The 20,781-nt window shown below is 37.8% G+C and overlaps 1 protein-coding gene across 1 annotated transcript in view; it reads right to left on the bottom strand.

Moving 5' to 3' along the window:
• The window catches only part of TTN (titin), a 334,386-nt gene that overhangs the window by 83,389 nt on the left and 230,216 nt on the right, over window positions 1–20,781 (bottom strand). The window contains exons 232-259 of the mRNA XM_058189537.1: window positions 20,166–20,343; window positions 19,954–20,075; window positions 19,523–19,810; window positions 19,140–19,436; window positions 18,642–18,828; window positions 14,467–14,582; window positions 14,081–14,380; window positions 12,764–13,063; window positions 12,562–12,667; window positions 11,287–11,483; window positions 10,875–11,180; window positions 10,498–10,776; window positions 9,633–9,932; window positions 9,231–9,533; window positions 7,914–8,288; window positions 7,512–7,814; window positions 6,270–6,569; window positions 5,879–6,175; window positions 5,498–5,782; window positions 5,123–5,416; window positions 3,518–3,817; window positions 3,100–3,408; window positions 2,823–3,013; window positions 1,968–2,397; window positions 925–1,233; window positions 429–577; window positions 309–338; window positions 30–159 (exon numbers count right to left, since the gene is read on the bottom strand). Of these exons, the coding sequence (XP_058045520.1) occupies window positions 30–159; window positions 309–338; window positions 429–577; window positions 925–1,233; window positions 1,968–2,397; window positions 2,823–3,013; window positions 3,100–3,408; window positions 3,518–3,817; window positions 5,123–5,416; window positions 5,498–5,782; window positions 5,879–6,175; window positions 6,270–6,569; window positions 7,512–7,814; window positions 7,914–8,288; window positions 9,231–9,533; window positions 9,633–9,932; window positions 10,498–10,776; window positions 10,875–11,180; window positions 11,287–11,483; window positions 12,562–12,667; window positions 12,764–13,063; window positions 14,081–14,380; window positions 14,467–14,582; window positions 18,642–18,828; window positions 19,140–19,436; window positions 19,523–19,810; window positions 19,954–20,075; window positions 20,166–20,343 (6,981 nt within the window). The remainder of the gene's footprint in view (window positions 1–29; window positions 160–308; window positions 339–428; window positions 578–924; window positions 1,234–1,967; window positions 2,398–2,822; window positions 3,014–3,099; window positions 3,409–3,517; window positions 3,818–5,122; window positions 5,417–5,497; window positions 5,783–5,878; window positions 6,176–6,269; window positions 6,570–7,511; window positions 7,815–7,913; window positions 8,289–9,230; window positions 9,534–9,632; window positions 9,933–10,497; window positions 10,777–10,874; window positions 11,181–11,286; window positions 11,484–12,561; window positions 12,668–12,763; window positions 13,064–14,080; window positions 14,381–14,466; window positions 14,583–18,641; window positions 18,829–19,139; window positions 19,437–19,522; window positions 19,811–19,953; window positions 20,076–20,165; window positions 20,344–20,781) is intronic.

The raw sequence follows: 20,781 nt of genomic DNA, 5'->3' as shown, positions 1-20,781 counted from the left end.
GGTGCAAAATGAAGATTCAATAAACTTACCAAGAACATTCACCCTCACGTTTACAGTTTTCTGTCCTGCTTTATTTTTGGCTGTAATACTATATTTTCCAGAATGACCTCTGTTACACTCAGGAATAGTAATTACTGAAGTGGTATCAGTTGATTCCACCTATGTTGGCAAAATCAAAATTACAGATTATTTAAAAAGTAAAGCGGTTAACTCTTATAAGAGCGAATATAGTGATATATAAATTTAAATTTACTTAAGTTGAAATAAAAACTAAATGTAGTGAATTCAAATATAATATTATTTCTTACCGTAGCATCTTGGGGTATATTATTTCCATCCTTTAAATAAAAGAGAAAACAGTAAATCTAAAGGTATTTAAATAAATGTAATTAAAATTTAGAAACAATGTTATTGTTTTCCTTTCTGACCTTTACTGCCTTCTTTGCATCTCCTTCAAATTCCCAAGTTACTTTGGGAACTGGGCGTCCTTTAATAATTGCTGGGATTTTGATTGTCGAGCCAGTACGACAAGAAAGCAAATCTTGTGCTTTCACATCAACAAATATTTCTGGCTCTTCTACAAGATATAAATCACATACTTGAAATTAATCTATTTATAATCATCTGAGTTATGCATTTTTCTCATGAAAAATAATTCATATATTGTATATGTATAAAAGAGCTAGGCCTCCCATTTTAATAAAGTTCTATGGAAAAATATAAAATATAATACATTAGAACATTAATAGCAGGTAGACCTCTTTGGAGAAGGAATCACAGAAATTCTAGACACCATTCACCTCTCCTTGATTAACAATAATATGTTGGGCAGCTATTCTGGAATCTCTATTCACATGTTATTCGAACTTTCATACTCTTTGACTTTATTTCACATTGTAACACAAAATATTCCAGAATGCTTACCTAGAATTTCTTTGCATGGTATTTCTGAGGTAGCAAGACTTGGCTCTGATTCTCCTGCAGCATTGACAGCTTTTACTCTAAATCTGTACTTTCTTAGCTCTTTCAGGTTGGGAACAGTACATTCACAGGTAGGGAATAGCTTGTCTGGCTCATTCACATTCTTCCAATCCGAACTACCTTCTTCTTGCATTTCAACAATATAACCTTTAATAGGACTGCCACCATCTTTTTGTGGAGGTTTCCATGCGAGAGATATGGTTGACTTAGTTCTATCTTTGACATCTGGACATGATGGTGCGCCAGGAGGAACTATTGGGCAAATGTAAAATGTTCTGAATGAGAATTATGTCTTCATTATATTAAGGGGAAAAAAATCATATATATTTTACTTGGCTGAGGTAAAAAAAATCTCCCCCAACTTCAAATGTTTCAAATGTAGTCCTCAAGTTATGACCACAATTGAACCCAAATTTTATGTTGCTAAGTAAAACATTTGTTAAGTGATTTTGCCCCAGTTTATAACTTTTCTTGCCACAGTTAAGTGTATCATTAGATTTGTTAAGTTAGTCACGTGGTCATTAAGTGAATCTGGCTTCCCCCATTGACCGTGCTTGTCAGAAGGTCACAGAAAGGGAATCACATGACCCCAGGACACTGCAAATGTCATAAATGTGAGTCAGAAGTTGCCAAGCTTCTGAATTTTGATTATGTGACCATGGGGATGCTGCAATGGTCGTAAGTGTGAAAAATGGTTATAAGCCACTTTTTTCATTGCTATTGTAATTTTGAACTGCCACTAAACGAACTGTTGTAAGTCAAGGACTACCTATATTTTTCTAATAAAACAAACAATTAAGGCAATTTACTATAAATTATGAAGATATGTTCTTATGACAATGAGAGGAATATATTACTCCTCATACTTCATGTGCTAAAATCATAAGATCGCTATTAAACAGGTTCTGGGTAAATGAAACTAAATGGCAGAGGATGTCTTCTGAAATCATGTAACACTTAATGCTCTCCCTGTACTGTATACTCACAGATTGGATCTGCAGCTTCAACGAGATCTGATGGTTCACTGGGAGGACCAATTCCAGCAATGTTAACAGCCATCGCCCTGAATTGATATTTTATGCCTTCAATCAAACGCAACACATTGAATTCCAATCCTTTCACTGAAGGTTTTGTTACAGGTGCTCTGTTGACACGAGACCAATAGACACCTCCTTCTTCTTTCTTCTCTAGCCAATAGCCGGTAATCGGTGCTCCACCATTATCCAAAGGAGGGGTCCACGTTACAAGCATGGATGATCTCGTGTGATCTATGACTTTTGGTTTTCCAGGTGGTCCAGGAAGTCCATAAGGATCCTTGATGACCACTTTCTCTGAAAGACATTCATCACTTATCCCATACCGGTTTACAGCCCTAACTCTAAACTGATATTGACCATCGGTTATCAGTTTATAGACCTGAAAAATACAATAAAAAGCACAAAATATTATGTGTTATTAATTGGAAAATTAAACATTTGTGTTATTTCCACAAATTTCAAGCAGCGTATTAAAAGTCGTTAGACACAAATTGGTCATTCCAGGTACTTTTGTTTAACAATATTCAGAATTATTAAAAAAAAATCAGTCTGAAAAATTGTTTGGATATGCTTTACATCAATAGCTTGCAAGTATTTTGTAATGATAAAATCGAGCACTACATATTATTTATAAATAGCAGTTCTAACATATGGTAGCTCATTCCAAGCTGACATTGCATTAAAAGATCTCCTAGCCCTGAATTTAATCAAAATACAATAAACAATTGTTTTAATGCTTGTGTTTATTTCCATCCAGTAGTTTTTATCTTAAAACCATGCATTTTTCTTCAAAATCAAATTTACCCCAAATCGTCTGTCTACTGCAGTGTTGGATACTTCCTCCCAATCTACTTTCTTCTTGCTTGCATCACGCTTCTCAATAATGTAGTGAGTAATTTCACTGCCACCATTATCAAGTGGAGCATCCCAGGTTAAACAGCAAGATTCAGCTTTAATGTCAGAAACAGCAAGGTTTCTTGGTGGAGAAGGACGATCTAGATAAAGCCAATTTCAACACCATGTTATATTAGAACAAAGGGAAGACATTTTTAATCACTGAAGCAGCTCATCAGATACTTACCAAACACTTCAACGTGAACGTTACGGTATGCAGAGCCCAAACGATTGGAAGCTGTAACTGTGTAAGTGCCTTTATCATTTCTAACTACTGCAGGCATACTGAGTTCAGTTTTGGCCTCTGTTCTAGATAGTTCCTTTTTGGTGATCTTAAGGGCATCTGATGTTTTCTCAATGGGAACCTCATTTTTGGACCATTCAATCTTTGGCATCGGAAGACCTGTCACATCAGCAGGAATGTTCACCGGTTGTCCTGCCATGACTTTGATAGTATCTCCCCTAACGGCCAGGCGCAAGGTCACTGTCGGAGGTTCTGAAAAGGAAATCCGCACAATCAATAACAATGTCGTTCTTTAAAATATATTAATAACAGAACCCCAGTTCATGCTTAAAATTAAGGTATAATTATTAAAGCACGTCACCTTCGTCATCTTGTATAACAACGTTGAGAGGCAGTGAAGGTTCACTTTCTCCAATTTCATTGACTGCCTTGACTCGGAATTCATACATATGCAAATCGGCAAGATTATCCACAAGAAGTGAGGTGGCTCGGCAAGGTGTTTTGTTGACTCTTTCAAATTCATTTGAGTCATGTCTTCTCTTGTCCACAAGATAGCCAATGATAGGGCTGCCGCCATCATTACGAGGAGGCTTCCAGTCAAGGGTAATTGATGATTTTGTTCTCTCAGTATACATGAACCTCTCAGGGGCCGTTGGAGGGCCTAATGTGGGAAGAAAGTTATAGTGATAAGGTTTAATTCACAGACTTGAACATGACCCAGCAGTGTGCGGCAGCAGCCAAAAAAGCTAATGCAATTCTTGGTTTTATAAAAAGGGGCATAGAATCAAAATCACATGAAGTATTAGTACTGCTTTATAAAGCCTTAGTAAGACCACATCTGGAATACTGCATCCAGTTTTGGTCACCACATTACAAAAAAGATGTCAAGAGTTTGGAAAAAGTGCAAAGAGAAACTAAGATGATTAAAGGCCTGGAGACAAAAACATACGATTTGGGTTTGGCTAATCTAGAGAAAAGAAGGACTAGGGTCATGATGGCAAACCTTTGGCATGTGTGCCAGAGGTAGTACGCAGTGTCCTCTCTGTGGGCACGCGAGCCATCGCCCCAGTTCAGCTTTGCCGCACATGAGCATGTGCGTCCCACCAGCCAGCCAGTCTTTGGACGTGCATGTGTGGGAGACGAGGCATGTGCAGGGGGCTGTGTGTGCATGTGTAGGGGGGTAGGGCATGTGCGGCGAGTGTGGTATGTGCATGTGCAGGGATGGCGCGCATGCATGGAGGTGGGGCATATGGGGGGTGTGGTAGTGGCAGCGGAGGGAGGCTCTGTCCACCTACCCAGATATCATCAAAAACATTCTGTGCATGCTCAGAAGTGTCACACGCCTGCATGTGAAGCAAGCGTGTGCGCCTCATTCTACCAATAGTAAATCGGTAGCGCTGGGATTTGAATCCCACTACTGGGGTGCATGTGGATGCCACATATGCCAATAACCACATATTGTGGTTATTATGTAACTGGAAACCATGAGTGATCTATTTTGAGTCACCCAGGTAACAACATGGAGATCTGTTTCTGCCCAATCCTGCTTGCAATATGTTTATGAACTGAAGGACATATAAAAGATAGATGGGCTGTTTGGATTTATTTATATTTATATTTATTTATGTTGGCAGTAGTTCCTCCCTGGACGATGTTAAATCACCAGGAAAATATTCTTTCTCGCCCAAAAGCAATCAATATACTTGAATCATTAGATTGTAGGTATTAGTAATGCTGAAATTGCTCTTTTGACAGGACTATGGTATTCTCCAAGAAATGCATATGCCCCAGCTATAACTGTGGAAAAAAAATAGTCCAGTAACTTTTATCAACAGAAAAAATCTTGGTATTATAAATAGTTATAAATATTTCACAGTTGAAATTATGAGTCAAAGTATCCCCCAAACACCCTCATGGGTCATATTAACAACAACAACAACAACGATGATTATGATAATAATAATACCTTTGGGATCAACAGCAAGTAATGGCCCAAGTTCAACTGGTGGACCACAGCCAAACTTGTTCTTGGCAGATACCCGGAATTTATATTCTTGCCCTTCTACAAGACCAGTAATATCACATTTTGATCTATCCGTATCCACAGCGAGTCTCCAAGTATGCATTTTGGCGTCTTTTCTCTCTACGATAAAGCCGATAATCTCACTTCCTCCATCATCTTTGGGATCATCCCAGTTAAGGAGACACATTTTTCTGTTCACCACAACAGGATGCAGATCAGTTACTGGCCCGGGAACATCTGAAAAAAGAAGATACAAAATATAATAACAAAGGCACAAACACTTCCTCAAATATTTTCATTAAATGTAGCATTTCTTACCAAATATTTCTGCTCTGGTTGCAGCCGATTTGGAGCCACTCTCGTTAGTTGCAGTAATCACATATCTTCCGTGGTCTTTCCTGAGTGCATTTTTGATACTTAACACTGATGAAGTGCCAACATTCTCAATCACCACTCGATCCTTGTCAATTTCCCCATCCTCTAAAGTCCACACAATTGTAGGATGAGGACGCCCAGTTACTGTAGCAGGCAGTCTAAGCGTTTGACCGGCCAGTATCTGAACACCTTGTTTGACAGAAACATCTAGTTCCACAGTGGGAGGTTCTATAGTCAGAAAAAAAAGAAAGAGCATTGATTATTTCATAATGACAGTAATTATTTTCACACGAGGATTTATTTCAAATTAAATAAAGATGATACCTTTAGGTTCTGCAACTGTTACAGGTTCTGTTTCTCCAGGAGGCCCTTCCCCAGCAATATTAAGAGCAGTCACACGAAGTTTGTAATCAGCACCTTCTCTAATTCCTTTAACTAGGTAGCTTAGCACCTTCACGGGTTTCTCTGTGCAACGGGACCATTCATTTGAACCCAGAAATTGCTTATAAACATGGTAACCAGTGATGTCTCCACCTCCATTGTATAGTGGAGCCTCCCATGCTAGGTCAATAGCTGTTGAACTTGTATCGAGGATTCTTGGAATAGGTGGGCCAGGTGGTACTAAAGAAAATAAATACATAAATCAAATTAGCAGATAGTAATTTAAAACTACCTTAATTTAAATAATGATAACTGTATTTATTAAAGAACTTACATATTGGATCTTGTGCAATTTTAGGATCTGATGGGGGGCTAAATTTGCCAGGACCAGCTGCATTTTCAGCACAGACTCTGAAAACGTATGTTAATCCTTCCAACAATCCTTCAACTCTTGTTTCCAGAGCATTCACACGATCTTTATTCACCCGAGCCCAATGAGTGCCATTGATTTCACGTTTTTCAATCCAGTATCCCAGAATGGGGCTGCCGTTGTCTTTAGGTTCATTCCATTTAACCAACATACTACTGCTGGTAGGTTCCTCTACTAAAGGTTTATCAGGTGCATCAGGAGGACCTATACACAAGGAAATAAGTGGATTTTTAGTGCCAGAACATACATATTTGAAATTTCATGCAAGAATTTTTATTTGGCAGATGGAATATTTACATTATTCATAAAATGTTCAATACAATCCTATAGAAATTCATCAAGTGGGTTTATTTTTGAGTAATAAACTATAGGATTATACTAAAAATTTCAAATAGCTATACTGTCTTCCTCAAAGTATTGTCAAACACCGGGGAAATCAGGAGATTCAGGCAGTTCAAATGAGTATAAGGATTTATTGCAATCTTAAGGTCTCTTCAAGAATCTGACCAACTATTGGTCAAGGGAAATGAGTGGGAGATAAGAAAGACAAGATGGGCTAGACGTAGATCTCTAGTGCTTGTGCAAGGACTCATGACTTATGATGAATTTGATCCCTCCCTCGGTCTCAGCCTGGTCATCTTTTATTTGGAATGTCATTTGCTAAATGCAGTGGAATTTTATCAGTGGTCACCATGAAATAAAGTGTCCATGATTTCCACATCTTTATTTTGAAATAAAGATTCTCCACTAATATGGGGTGGTTCTCATTTAAGAGAAAATGGCTTAAAATATCCTATTAATCTGTTCATATATTGATCATCATGAACCTCATCTCTAATGAAGGAATCATAATTCTACCAAACACTTCTTTTGTAGACCCCAATCAGGCATAAAAAACAAAACGAGGCTCCCACGGCAATGCACAAAACAAAACAGGAAGACCAGCTCCAAATCAAAGTCTTAATATTAGCATACAATAGATGTGGCAATATGCATTGTCTTGGAGGGGGAATGATGAACCATTTCTTATAAGGCAGGGGTGTCCAAACTTGGCAACTTTAAGACCTGTGGACTTTAACTCCCAGAATTCTTCAAGTCTTAAAACTGCCAAGTTTGGGCACTCCTGTTATAAGGGATAAGACTTACCGAATGGATCTTTAGCTACCACAGGTTTTGAAACAGCTGGTGGTCCAGGCCCTACTCTGTTCTCTGCTTTCACGCGGAAGACGTATTCTTTTCCTTCAATCAGTTTAAGCACATTATACTTGCAGTGCCTAAGCGTGGAAGTGACTGTAACCCAGCCAGTTTCAGTTTTGGCGCTGTCTTTCTTTTCCAAGACATAATTCAGGATTTCGCTACCACCGTCGTCAAGAGGAGGCTCCCACTTGCAAGTTATGGAATTTTTTCTCACGTCTTCAAAAATAAAGTTGACCGGAGGTCCAGGAATATCTATTTTTCAAACAGAAATAATGATGAATCATGAATCTGGCATGTATCATAACATGTCTTTTGAATAAGAAGTGAAATAAATGATGTACAGGGACGTACCTAAAACATTGACTTCACATGAAGCTTTAGCTACGCCATGGTCATTTTCGACTCGTATAGTGAATGTGCCGTGGTCTGGTCTGAGTGAATCTCGAACAACCAGGAAAGATTCTCCTTTTTTACTGTTGTCAATGCTTAGCCGTTCAGTTAAGGATAACTGGAACGGCACATCATCTTCAGCTTCACCTTTCTTCTTCCTGGAAACCTTGACCACTCTCTTCTTAATTTCTTCGGGTTTGATAACTTCATCGTTCCATAACCAAGCAATTTCTGGGTAAGGAGAACCTGAAATCCGTGCATCTAGTGGAATATCAGCACCTTGCTTCACTTCAAGGCCAGCCTGCAAATTAGCAGCAAGGGAGACCTTTGGAGCCTCTGTAGCAATTAAAAAAAAAATCCCAACATTAATTTATGAGTGAAAATTACAGGTAGTCCTCGACTTACAACAGTTCATTTAGTGATCATTTGAAGTTACAACAGCACTGAAAAAAGTGATTTATGAAAAAGTGTGACTTTTTTTCACACTTACGACCATGGTCAAATGATCAAAATTTGGATGCTTGGCAACTGTCTCATATTTGTGATGGTTCCAATGTCCTGGGTTCACTTTCCATAACCCTCTGACAAGCAATGTGTCAGATCTGGAAGCCATCTTTTTCCTTGGAGCTTCAGGCCTGGCACATTTACAACTGTGGGAAAATGGGAGGGGGGATTGTATGGAGCCAGGGTGATATATAGTCATAACAACATTCCTTTCTCAGAAAGTCAAGGACATCTTGCCCTGCACCGGGGAAGCTAGAACTGAGAGACATCTCCAGTTGGGACGGTCCTTGGATTGGACCATATGTTGGACTTGTGGGTGTTGGGTAGGGACTTGAACTTTCCTTTGGGTGGGGAAAACCTGGAAGCTCTCAGATTCAGGATTTCCCAGACGACATCTCTAATAAAATGGAACTTTGAGGAAACTCAAGCCTCGGAGTCTTCTTTCATTGGGGGTATTACTTGGAACCCAGACATTAACCCCAATCTCCTTTAAAAAATTCAACCAGCAACTCCGGGGTGCTGCCCAGGGTCCTAAGTGTTACTTGGAACCCTGACACAACGTCAATGGACAAGCCGGATTCACTTAACAACAGTGTTATTAATTTAACAACTGTAGTGATTCACTTAGCAACTGTGGCAAGAAAGGTTGTAAAATGGGGCAAACAGAAATTAGGGGCTCAATTGTGGTCGTAAGTCGAAGACTACCTGTATAGGTCAAAATAATTTTTATGTATTAACAATGAATAAGGAGACAAGAAAATGTGTAGAACGTACCAATAGGATCCACTGCTTTGATTAAAGGAGTAATATTAGATGGTTCACTAACTCCTGCAGCATTCTCAGCACGGGCTCGGAATTGATATTCTTTGCCTTCTTCAAGATCTTTTACAGTGTAAGTCAAAAGAGGCACTAAATAGTCATTGCATCTCTCCCATTTATCTCCTCCTTTAACTAGTTTTTCCAAAACATAACCCATAATTTTCGTTCCTCCATCGTACAATGGTGGCTTCCATGTGAGTGTTACTGACTTTGATGTTGGATTATGAGTCTCAAGATCAAGAGGTGGATCTGGTCGTTCTGTGTATTGAAAATTTTAAATTAAATAAATAAGCAGAAGGCATGGAAAAAAGTTTACATATTCATGCTAAGCATTTATTCATTAACATATAAACTTACGCTTTGGATCTTCAGCAATCACTGGATTTCTCAATTCGAGGTATTCACCTCCTCCAATTTTATTGACAGCTTTAACACGGAAATAGTATTCAGCATTTGGAATAAGATCCTTTACATTCCATGCCAATTTGTTTTCACCAGACATCACTGGTATGTATGTTCTTCTCCCAGCTTCTCTTCTTTCCAACACATAGTGCAATATGGGAGTATTACCATCAAATTCTGGTGGTTCCCAGGTAATTTTGCATGAGCTTTTTGTCACTTCACTTGCCTTAATATCTTTGCATGGTCCAGGCAGACCTAGATGAAAAAAAGCACATGTGGTATTAAGTTTGAAAAGTATGCAACAAAAATTCAAAGAATGTGAAGAATACCCATACTTGTGACAAATGATATGCCTACCAATTACAGTTCCTTAGAATAAAAGACAATTAGGCTTTTTGTTTGACCTCCATCATATCTAGGGTATCTAGACTACATTAAAATTGGCTTATAATAAATTCCTTCTTTCTCGGCTTCTCATCTTTCTCCTTTTCTCATCTTTCTCCTGTTGGTATCTTATGCTTTTCCATTTGCTGTTTGTATCTTATGATTACTGATTGCAACAATGATTTATGACGTATCACTTTATTTTTGTATGTACACTGAGACCTTATGCACCAGAGACAAATTCCTTGTGTGTCCAATCACACTTGGCCAATAAAGGATTCTATTCTATTCTATTCTATTCTATTCTATTCTATTCTATTCTATTCTATTCTATTCTATTCTATTCTATTCTATTCTTAAAACAGTGCTTCTTGCATTGGTTCAGCACTATGAACTGAATATAAATGTCTGTTAACGGAAAAGGAAAAAAAATTACCTATTACTTTGACATTAACTGTGCCAGTAGTTGAACCCAATTTATTCTCCAGGGTAATGGTATAAACACCGGCATCTGCATGGACAGCATTTGTGATTTCCAGCAAGGCAGAGGTGTAATCGCTCTTCATTGTGGTTCTGTCACCTGCTTTAAGCTCCTTCCCACTTTTATGCCATGAAATGGTTGGGGAAGGAACAGCTCTGAAGGGAACTGGAATACTTAACTTTTGACCTTCAACCACAATAATATCAGTAGTCTTTATATCAACAGTTGGATTACCTATTTAAAAATAGAGAAGAAGAATCTCAATCGGTGTTACGGAGCTGTTTTATTGTGGTTGTATGTTTTATGATTACTTTGGAAATAAATATACTTACAATCTGGATCTTTGGCCACAACGTTTTCTGAAATATCTGAAGGCTCACTGGCTCCAATAGCATTGACAGCTCTGACTCTGAGAACATATTCCTTGTCAGGTACAATGCCTTCTTCTGCTTTGTATTTCAAGTCTTTGATCGGTCGAGAATTTAATCTCATCCATTTTTCAGTTCCTGCTTCGCAGAGTTCAATATTGTATCCAATGATAGGACTTCCACCGTTTTTCTCGGGTGGTTTCCAAGCAATGGAAATGTGTTTTCTGCCCGCATCCGTAACATGCAAATCCAGAGGTGGTGAAGGAGGACCTGCCCAAATGGAGAGAAATGTATTATTCATAATACATTTACTAAACGTAAAATTGTTTGACCTAACTTAATCTTGTCTACATTATGATTTTTATCTTTAATTTACTTGTGGGATCTTCAATAGCCAGGATGTCAGTTGGTTCACTGGGATGACCACAGCCAGCCTCATTTTCAGCACGAACTTGGAACTGCACCTCTGTGCCCTCAATGACATCAGTTACTCTGAAATTACAATCAGGTCCAGCCGTCTTGCCAGCTTTCACCCAACGTGTGCCAAGCTTCTCTTTCTTTTCAATAACATATCTGTATTAAGAGGAACAGTATGGAATTATGCAATGAAATCAATCTGAAACATTGAAATAAAAACAAAATTGATAATTTATCTACATTGATTATTTGTTGCATCACTAGTGTAACACATACAATATTCCATGCAAATAATAAACCTCAGAACCATTTAAAGGATGAGATCAGTTTCCTGCTGTTTTCTTCCCTGATGTATAATTTCAGAATCAGAATAGAGCTGGAAGGGACCATGGAGGTCTTCTAGTCCAGCCCACTGCCCAAGCAGGAGGTCCTATACCATTTCAGATAAGTGACTGTCCAGTCTCTTCTTAAAAACCACCAGAGATGAAGCACCCACAACTTCTGACAGCACTGGTTAATTGTCCTCACTGGTAGAAAGTTTCTCCTAATTCCAGGTTGCTTTTCTCCTTAATTAGTTTCCATCCATTGTTTCTTGCCCTGCCTCTGATGCTGTGGAAAATAAGTTGACTCCCTCCTCTTTGTGGCAACATTTCAAATATTGGAATACTGCTATCATGTCCCCTCTAGTCCTTCTTTTCTTTAGAAATGTTGACTTCAAAAAGTCCCCAAAGGGGTTGGGCCAAGATGATGTAGTGGGGGCTGAGAGTTGAAGGAATCTAAGTTCCCCATTCTTTGTTTTGGGGAACAAATTCAGACCAGTTATTTGATTAGCCTATATATCTAATTTATATAGATATTTAATAATATCTAATTTCTTTTTCACCACTTGAAATACCATAGTTTTTGGAGTATAAGACACATCTTTTTCCCCCCAAAAAGAGGGTGAAAATCTGGGTGTGTCTTATACTCCGAATGTAGCCTTGCCCAGCTTCTCAAATGGAGGTTTCAGAGGCTGAAAAAAGCATCAGAAACGAAGCTTCAGAAAAGAAGCCCCCAAACAGAGCTTCAGAAAAAAAGCCCCCAAACAGAAAATGGGTGCTCTGAATGTACAAACTTTACTAATTCCTCTTTAATCATGTATCTTTAAATGGATTTTTTAACATTAGCATTTTACATACAGCAAACGTAATCTCTACACAAATGTTGTCCTAGATGTCTTTATTAATAATATTACCGTTGAATTGGCCTGCCACCGTCATTCTTAGGTGGTTCCCATTTTAAGTCAACGTGTCTCTTTGTCACCTCAACTGGTGTAAGGGCATATGGTGCTCCAGGGGTAGCTAAAATAAATAAAATCCACATTAGATAAACAGGTATTTTAGAAACAGGAAATAGCTTGTTGCACAGAATTTTGAGCATAAACCCCGAAAACTTACTGAAAGTGTCTTTAGCTAGAACCGAGTCCTCAATTTCACAGTAATCGCTCTGCCCCACTGCATTTTCAGCAGCCACGCGGAATACATAGAGAGAACCCTCGGTCAGAGGTGTCACAGTATATTTGGTGTCCTTCACTGTGGTATCTACAGTCTGCCAGCCTTTGCGGCGCACATCCCTCTTTTCAACAATGTAGTTTGTAATAGGAGAACCTCCATCTTTTTCTGGCACAGTCCATTTAAGGTCTGCAGTGTTTTTAGTGATATTAATGACCTCAAGCCATCGTGGAGGCGAAGGGGGATCTATGAAGACATTAACAAAACAGTTTTACTGTGAAAAAAAGCAATAAGGAATCTATCAAGCAGTGGGTTAAAGGCAAACTGTATGTCTTTATTCACTTCTCCCGAGGTCTTTATAAATCACATTACTGTTATATTGGTCTGCCACCATCATTCTTCATGGTTTTTTAATGTAACTTTATTGAAGAAATTTTTAACAAGATGAAAGCAATATAAATATTAGAAAATAAACAAAAGAAGAAAGAATAGTGAACAAGAAGGAAAATAGATTAAAAAAGAAAAAAGTTCATAAGGAAATGGCTTCTAATCTTTTTGAAAGTTACTATTTGAAGTTACAACTGCCAAAACATCTTAGGGAGATATTTACATGAATGAGATTCAAACAGCTTGACACAAGGGTCACATATGGGAGATTCCATTCTATACCCTACAATGAGCATCTCTGCATTTGCAGAGCGGCAGAGGTAGAAGACCGGCTCACATCCTATTTGACTGTTGCTTGCATAAGGCGGTGAGAGACAAGTATCTTGGTCCATATGCCAAATGAATGACCCATTGGGATCCCCATTTCAAAACAACTTACTTTATGTGTGGCCAGAACTTGAAAATAACATTTAACACAGCACAGTACTTAAACAAAATGGTTTGGCTGAGATCTGCATACGTGGGACTGATTGGGGTAGATTGTAAGGGTGACACTAAAATGTAATGTTATGTCATTTTATTCTATTTTATATATTTATGTATTAAATTATATTGTATCTTATCCTATAACTATTGTATTTTACCCTCCTCTTATTTTAAATTGTTTGTATAAGATTTTATTGGTGATAGGGATTTGCACCTTGTGCTCTGATATGGCCTATAGGCTGATCAATAAAACTATCATATCATATCTTTTTGAAAGTAGTTATGAATGCATTTATATTATATCCTCTTTCCATGATAAAGGCAAGCAGGTTTTTAAAGTTTTCAAGCTCTGTTCAGCCTTAAGCTAGATTCTCAGGAAAAGTTACTTACTTAGCCTTTCCTTGCACAACACAGGATCACTGGGTTCACTTGGTTCGCTTTCCCCAGCTTTGTTCACAGCTCTTACTCGGAAAGAATATTCTTGTTTCTCCATAAGTCCTTTGAGGAAATGTTCTGTCATGGGAACACCTTCAGCCACTCTCACCCATTCATCTGTACCAGTCTTTAATAGTTCCACCACGTAGGATTCAATTTTGGCACCCCCATCATGTTCTGGTTTTGTCCACTGTAGGAAACATGTTGTCTTAGCAACATCCTTCACCGTTGGTTTCCCAGGAGGCCACGGAGGATCTGGAAATAAATTGAACATTTAGATCTGGTGGGATAACTTTAAATCAAGAGTTTATATGATATTATCAATCTAAGTTAATTTTTACCAATGGGATCCTTCACTAAGATTGGTTCTGTGGGTTTGCTTGGTTTTCCTGGCCCAGCAAGATTCTCTGCCAACACCCGGAACTTGTACTTCTTATGGTTTGTAAGACCCTTTACCCTAGTAATAATAAGAAAAAAACATTTCAAGGTTTATTTGGCAGTAAATATTATTGAACATATATACAATATTGCCAGTGGTGGGATTCAATTTTTTTTTACTACCGTTCTGTGGCCGTGGCTTGGTTGGGGAGGGACAGGGGAAGGATTCTGTAAAATCTCCATTCCCATTCCACTCCAGGGGAAGGTTACTGCAAAATCTCCATTTCCTCTCTCTCAGCTGAGACTTGGGAGGCAGAGAATAGATGGGGGCGGGGCCAGTCAGAGGTGCTATTTACCGGTTCTCCGAACTACTCAAAATTTCCACTACCGGTTCTCCAGAACTGGTCAGAACCTGCTGAATACCACCTCTGAACGTTGCTCTATAACCTTCCACTGATGTAAATTTAAAATAAAAAAACATTAATGAGAAGTTCTTGGTGGTCTCTGAGCTTGGTTGTTTGCTTGCAGACTTTTCATTACAAACACAACCATGCTCAGAGAGTACCAAGGACTCATAATCAATCCTGAGCTATTTCTATTCTCTTTTATTGAAACATTAATACATTTATATCTACCATATAAATAGTATAAGGAGATTTCTTGGGGCAGAATGCTTATGTAAAGCTTTCTCATGCCAACATGTTCTGCCATCGCTGAAGCACAATACAAAATCTGTCATTGGATAATGAAAACATGAATTTTTTTGTATATTGCTTAACATTTTAAGGAAGCAGTTTCTCGTTGCAAAGAACATTGTGATATTGTCTTGCTACATATTTAGAAACTGAGAAGTGCTCTTAATTGTGTGCTTATGCTTGTATGTGTGTCTGTGAAATGCAGTCCTTCCACTTCACTTGGAAGACTGCTGAAATCAGTCAGACATTAGTGGGAGACATTAGTGGTTATAAAAGGAAAAATGATGGGCAAATAGATGTCTCTACATTGGCTATTAGTCTGTATTTTAAGTGGGACATTTAAAAAAAAAGCTCGCTCTATCTATCTATCTATCTATCTATCTATCTATCTATCTATCTATCTATCTATCTATCTATCTATCTATCTATCTATCTACCTATCTATATGTTTTCGTAGGTTTTCACGGGTATAGGTATGTAGGTCTTGGCATTTTCAGGTCTTTTCTTGTGTAAGGTTGAGAGTATCTTGGTGATGTCTCACTCATCAACTTCAGGCTGATGTCTTGACCGTTCTTCTCGAGCAAAGAGAACCCAGCTCAAGACACCAGCCTGAAGATGATGAGTGAGACCTCATCAACGCCACCAAGATACTCTCAACCTACACACACACACACACACACACACACACACACGTAGGTCTTGGCATTTTCGGGTCTTTTGGGTCTATATATATATATATATATATTTATTTATTTGTTTTCTGAGGTCCTGGTCAGATTATTTATTTATATATATGTATGTATGTATGTATGTATGACAGACAGACAGACAGACAGACAGACAGACAGATATATATATATATATATATATATATATATATATATATATATATATATATATATATATATATATATATATATATATATGTTCCAGCACATCTGTGAGCTAATGTATAAGTTCTATATGTATTATTTTAGAAAGGAGTAGATACAACACATAGATCTGAATGATTTAAACACTCAAGTTACTAGAAAGTCAGAATGTCTGTGAGGTTCCATTATCAACACAAATGTCCTGAACTGCTTCAGTGATAGTCAATCATTAATTGTTACTCTATTATCACAATATTATTACTCTGTTATTGCCAGTTGCAGAGTCTACATTGCAAAGAAGATAACTATGGAGAGGATTTATCATATATATATATATATATATATATATATATATATATATATATATATATATATATATATATATATATTGCCACTAGCTTATGAGGATTCCAATAACGGAAAGCAAGATGATTATTTGGAAGCAATGAATCCTCTCATACAGAATAGTATATCAAGTGTATGCATTTGTTTTCATTTGAAAACATTTCAAGGTTTATTTGGCAGTAAATATTATTGAACATATATACAATATTGCCAGTGGTGGGATTCAATTTTTTTTACTACCGTTCTGTGGCCGTGGCTTGGTTGGGGAGGGACAGGGGAAGGATTCTGTAAAATCTCCATTCCCATTCCACTCCAGGGGAAGGTTACTGCAAAATCTCCATTTCCTCTCTATCAGCTGAGACTTGGGAGGCAGAGAATAGATGGGGGCGGGGCCAGTCAGAGGTGCTATTTACCGGTTCTCCGAACTACTCAAAATTTCCACTACCGATTCTCCAGAACTGGTCAGAACCTGCTGAATACCACCTCTGAACGTTGCTCTATAACCTTCCACTGATGTAAATTTAAAATAAAAAAACATTAATGAGAAGTTCTTGGTGGTCTCTGAGCTTGGTTGTTTGCTTGCAGACTTTCATTACAAACACAACCATGCTCAGAGAGTACCAAGGACTCATAATCAATCCTGAGCTATTTCTATTCTCTTTTATTGAAACATTAATACATTTATATCTACCATATAAATAGTATAAGGAGATTTCTTGGGGCAGAATGCTTATGTAAAGCTTTCTCATGCCAACATGTTCTGCCATCGCTGAAGCACAATACAAAATCTGTCATTGGATAATGAAAACATGAATTTTTTTGTATATTGCTTAACATTTTAAGGAAGCAGTTTCTCGTTGCAAAGAACATTGTGATATTGTCTTGCTACATATTTAGAAACTGAGAAGTGCTCTTAATTGTGTGCTTATGCTTGTATGTGTGTCTGTGAAATGCAGTCCTTCCACTTCACTTGGAAGACTGCTGAAATCAGTCAGACATTAGTGGGAGACATTAGTGGTTATAAAAGGAAAAATGATGGGCAAATAGATGTCTCTACATTGGCTATTAGTCTGTATTTTAAGTGGGACATTTAAAAAAATAGCTCGCTCTATCTATCTATCTATCTATCTATCTATCTATCTATCTATCTATCTATCTATCTATTTTCGTAGGTTTTCACGGGTATAGGTATGTAGGTCTTGGCATTTTCAGGTCTTTTCCTGTGTAAGGTTGAGAGTATCTTGGTGATGTTTCGATAAGGTCTCACTCATCAACTTCAGGCTGATGTCTTCGGCTTCGTTCTTCTCGAGCAAAGAGAACCCAAAGCTGAAGACACCAGCCTGAAGATGATGAGTGGGACCTCATCGAAACGTCACCAAGATACTCTCAACCTACACACACACACACACACACACACACACACACACGTAGGTCTTGGCATTTTCGGGTCTTTTTGGGTCTATATATATATTTATTTATTTGTTTTCTGAGGTCCTGGTCAGATTATTTATTTATATATATGTATGTATGTATGTATGTATGTATGTATGTATGTATGTATGTATAAAAAAAACGTGGGAGAAAACCCAAATAACCAAAGACAGACAGACAGACAGACAGACAGACAGACAGATAGATATATATATATATATATATATATATATATATATATATATATATATATATATATATATATATATATATATATATATATATGTTCCAGCACATCTGTGAGCTAATGTATAAGTTCTATATGTATTATTTTAGAAAGGAGTAGATACAACACATAGATCTGAATGATTTAAACACTCAAGTTACTAGAAAGTCAGAATGTCTGTGAGGTTCCATTATCAACACAAATGTCCTGAACTGCTTCAGTGATAGACAATCATTAATTGTTACTCTATTATCACAATATTATTACTCTGTTATTGCCAGTTGCGGAGTCTACATTGCAAAGAAGATAACTATGGAGAGGATTTATCATATATATATATATATATATATATATATATATATATATATATATATATATATATATATATATATAGCCACCAGCTTATGAGGATTCCAATAATGGAAAGCAAGATGATTATTTGGAAGCAATGAATCCTCTCATACAGAATAGTATATCAAGTGTATGCATTTGTTTTCATTTGAAAACATTATTTCTTTCCTGAGAAAATATAATATAAAATATATTCCAAAAGAATATAATGGTCTTACTTGAATGTTGTATCTTTAACTGGTATTTTATTGCATCGAATCCATTTATCTTGATCAGGGTCAAACCGTTCAACCCAATATCCAGTGATAGGACTGCCACCATCTTCATCTGGTTCAGTCCAAGTTAATGTTACCGAATCTTTAGTGATCTCAATAGGCTTTACACCTGTTGGAGGACCTGGTGTATCTGAACCAAGAAATACAAAGTCAGAATTAGCGGTCATGTAGTTGTAATTTCAATGCAGATAGCTGTTGCAACTGGCTATTGCTCTGCCAGGAAAGCTGCTTATATTAATTCCCTCCAATGCATTGCCACTTTCTGCAAAAAATTAGCCCCTTACTATCAGCAAGATCCAAAATGATGGGGAGGTGAGATGGTTCTCAGAAAATGATTCAGTGGCTGGAGTGGCTGCCCACCCCCCAAAATGGCATGCAGCAGTTTCCATGTGACCATCGTACAGAGATAGGTGTACCTGCCTTTCAGCTGAACAAACTTACCAAATGGATATTTAGCAATCATAGGACTGGACAGTGCTGGTTCTCCAACTCCATACATGTTCTCTGCACTGACCCTGAAGATGTATTCTTTAAGTGGGATAAGGTTTGCAACTTTGAATTTGGTTTCCTTGATGGTGGATGATAATTTGTGCCATATTTCACTGTCTGCAGCTCTTTGCTCTAGAACATAGTTTGTGATTTTGGATCCGCCATCATCGCGAGGAGGATTCCAAGTCAAAAGGCAGGACACGTTTGTTATTTCAGACACATCAAAAGCCGCTGGTGGACCAGGCTTATCTGTGGAGACATAACAGTGGTTTGAGCTTCCTCTTCAGCTATGCAATTAGCAAGTTGCTGAGAATTTAATCACAGAAGTAGCGTACCTAGAACATTAACTTCAACAGTTGCTGTTGCCCGTCCACTGGTATTGACAGCTTCAATAATATAGGTGCCGCTATCGCTCCTTTTGCTGTCTGTTATTATTACTGTGGAATGGTTGGGTTTGCTTTCAATGGAGATCCTCTTGTCAGGTCTCAAGATATTTTCCGCTTTTGTCCAAGTAATTCGAGGTTCAGGCTTTCCAGTTACCGTTGCAGGCAGTTCTATTTTAGTTCCAGCTTTGACAGTGATTCCAGCCAGTAATTTCACATCTAAGAAAATCTCTGGGGCCTCTGATTTATAGACAATAAAAAACAGAATGAATGAAGTATGCTATCTGTCTAATGGCTTGTTTCATATAGTTGCACACCCTCCCCCCAACATTTTGAAGAATAAAAATTATATGTTGCTATAATATAATTCGGTAACTAATTACCCATTGCATCCATTGCCTGGATTTCATCTGTGGGATGGCTTGGTTTACTGGCTCCTTGCTTATTCAGAGCTTTTACCCGATAAGCATACCATTCCCCTTCCTTAAGTGGTTCCACCTTCATTCTGTTAATAAGAATACCGTTTCAGTTAATAGTGTCATTAAGTGCCATAAGAATCATTTGTAAAAGAATTCTACCTACTGTTGCTACTTACTTGGTCTCAATTAGGGGTTCACCACAAGGCTCCCATTTGTCGGTGCCACGCTGGCACTTTTCAACTATGTAGCCTTTGATACGTGAGCCACCATCATATTTAGGTGGATCCCACATAAGGAAAATGGACCTAGATGTTGGATCTCGCCATTTAACATTCTCTGGTGGATCAGGAACCGCTGTAAGAGGGAAAACGTATTGTCTTATCATTGTGGGTGAAATGTGAATGGAAAAAAGCTTCACTTCCACTGCGTGGTATCTGGATTTTTAGTGACCTTCCCTGCTCCTTTTCCCATAATAATTTTTCCACAGTTATTGTTCTGGTAAGTCCTGCAATCTAACAAACAGCTTTTCCAAGTATGCAGATGGGTGTATTAGATAGGAGGAAATTAGAAAATCTGTGGTGCCATCCAGGAAGTCTGCATTTGGTTTTCTCTTTCAGCGTCTTTGTCAAGTCACAACATTTAGCCTGAGTAGTTACAGATAGTCCTTGACTTACCACAGTTCACTTAGTGACCATTCAAAGTTACCAGAGCACTGAAAAAGTGACTTGTGACCATTTTTCAGACTTATGACCACTGCCGCATCCCCATGTTTCACGTGATTTACATGTGGAT

This window comes from Ahaetulla prasina, chromosome 1 (genome assembly GCF_028640845.1).
Source record: "Ahaetulla prasina isolate Xishuangbanna chromosome 1, ASM2864084v1, whole genome shotgun sequence".
Classification (NCBI taxonomy): Eukaryota; Metazoa; Chordata; class Lepidosauria; order Squamata; family Colubridae; genus Ahaetulla; species Ahaetulla prasina.
Note: the sequence above shows the minus strand (reverse complement) of the source record. Positions and strands in the feature narration are given on the sequence as shown.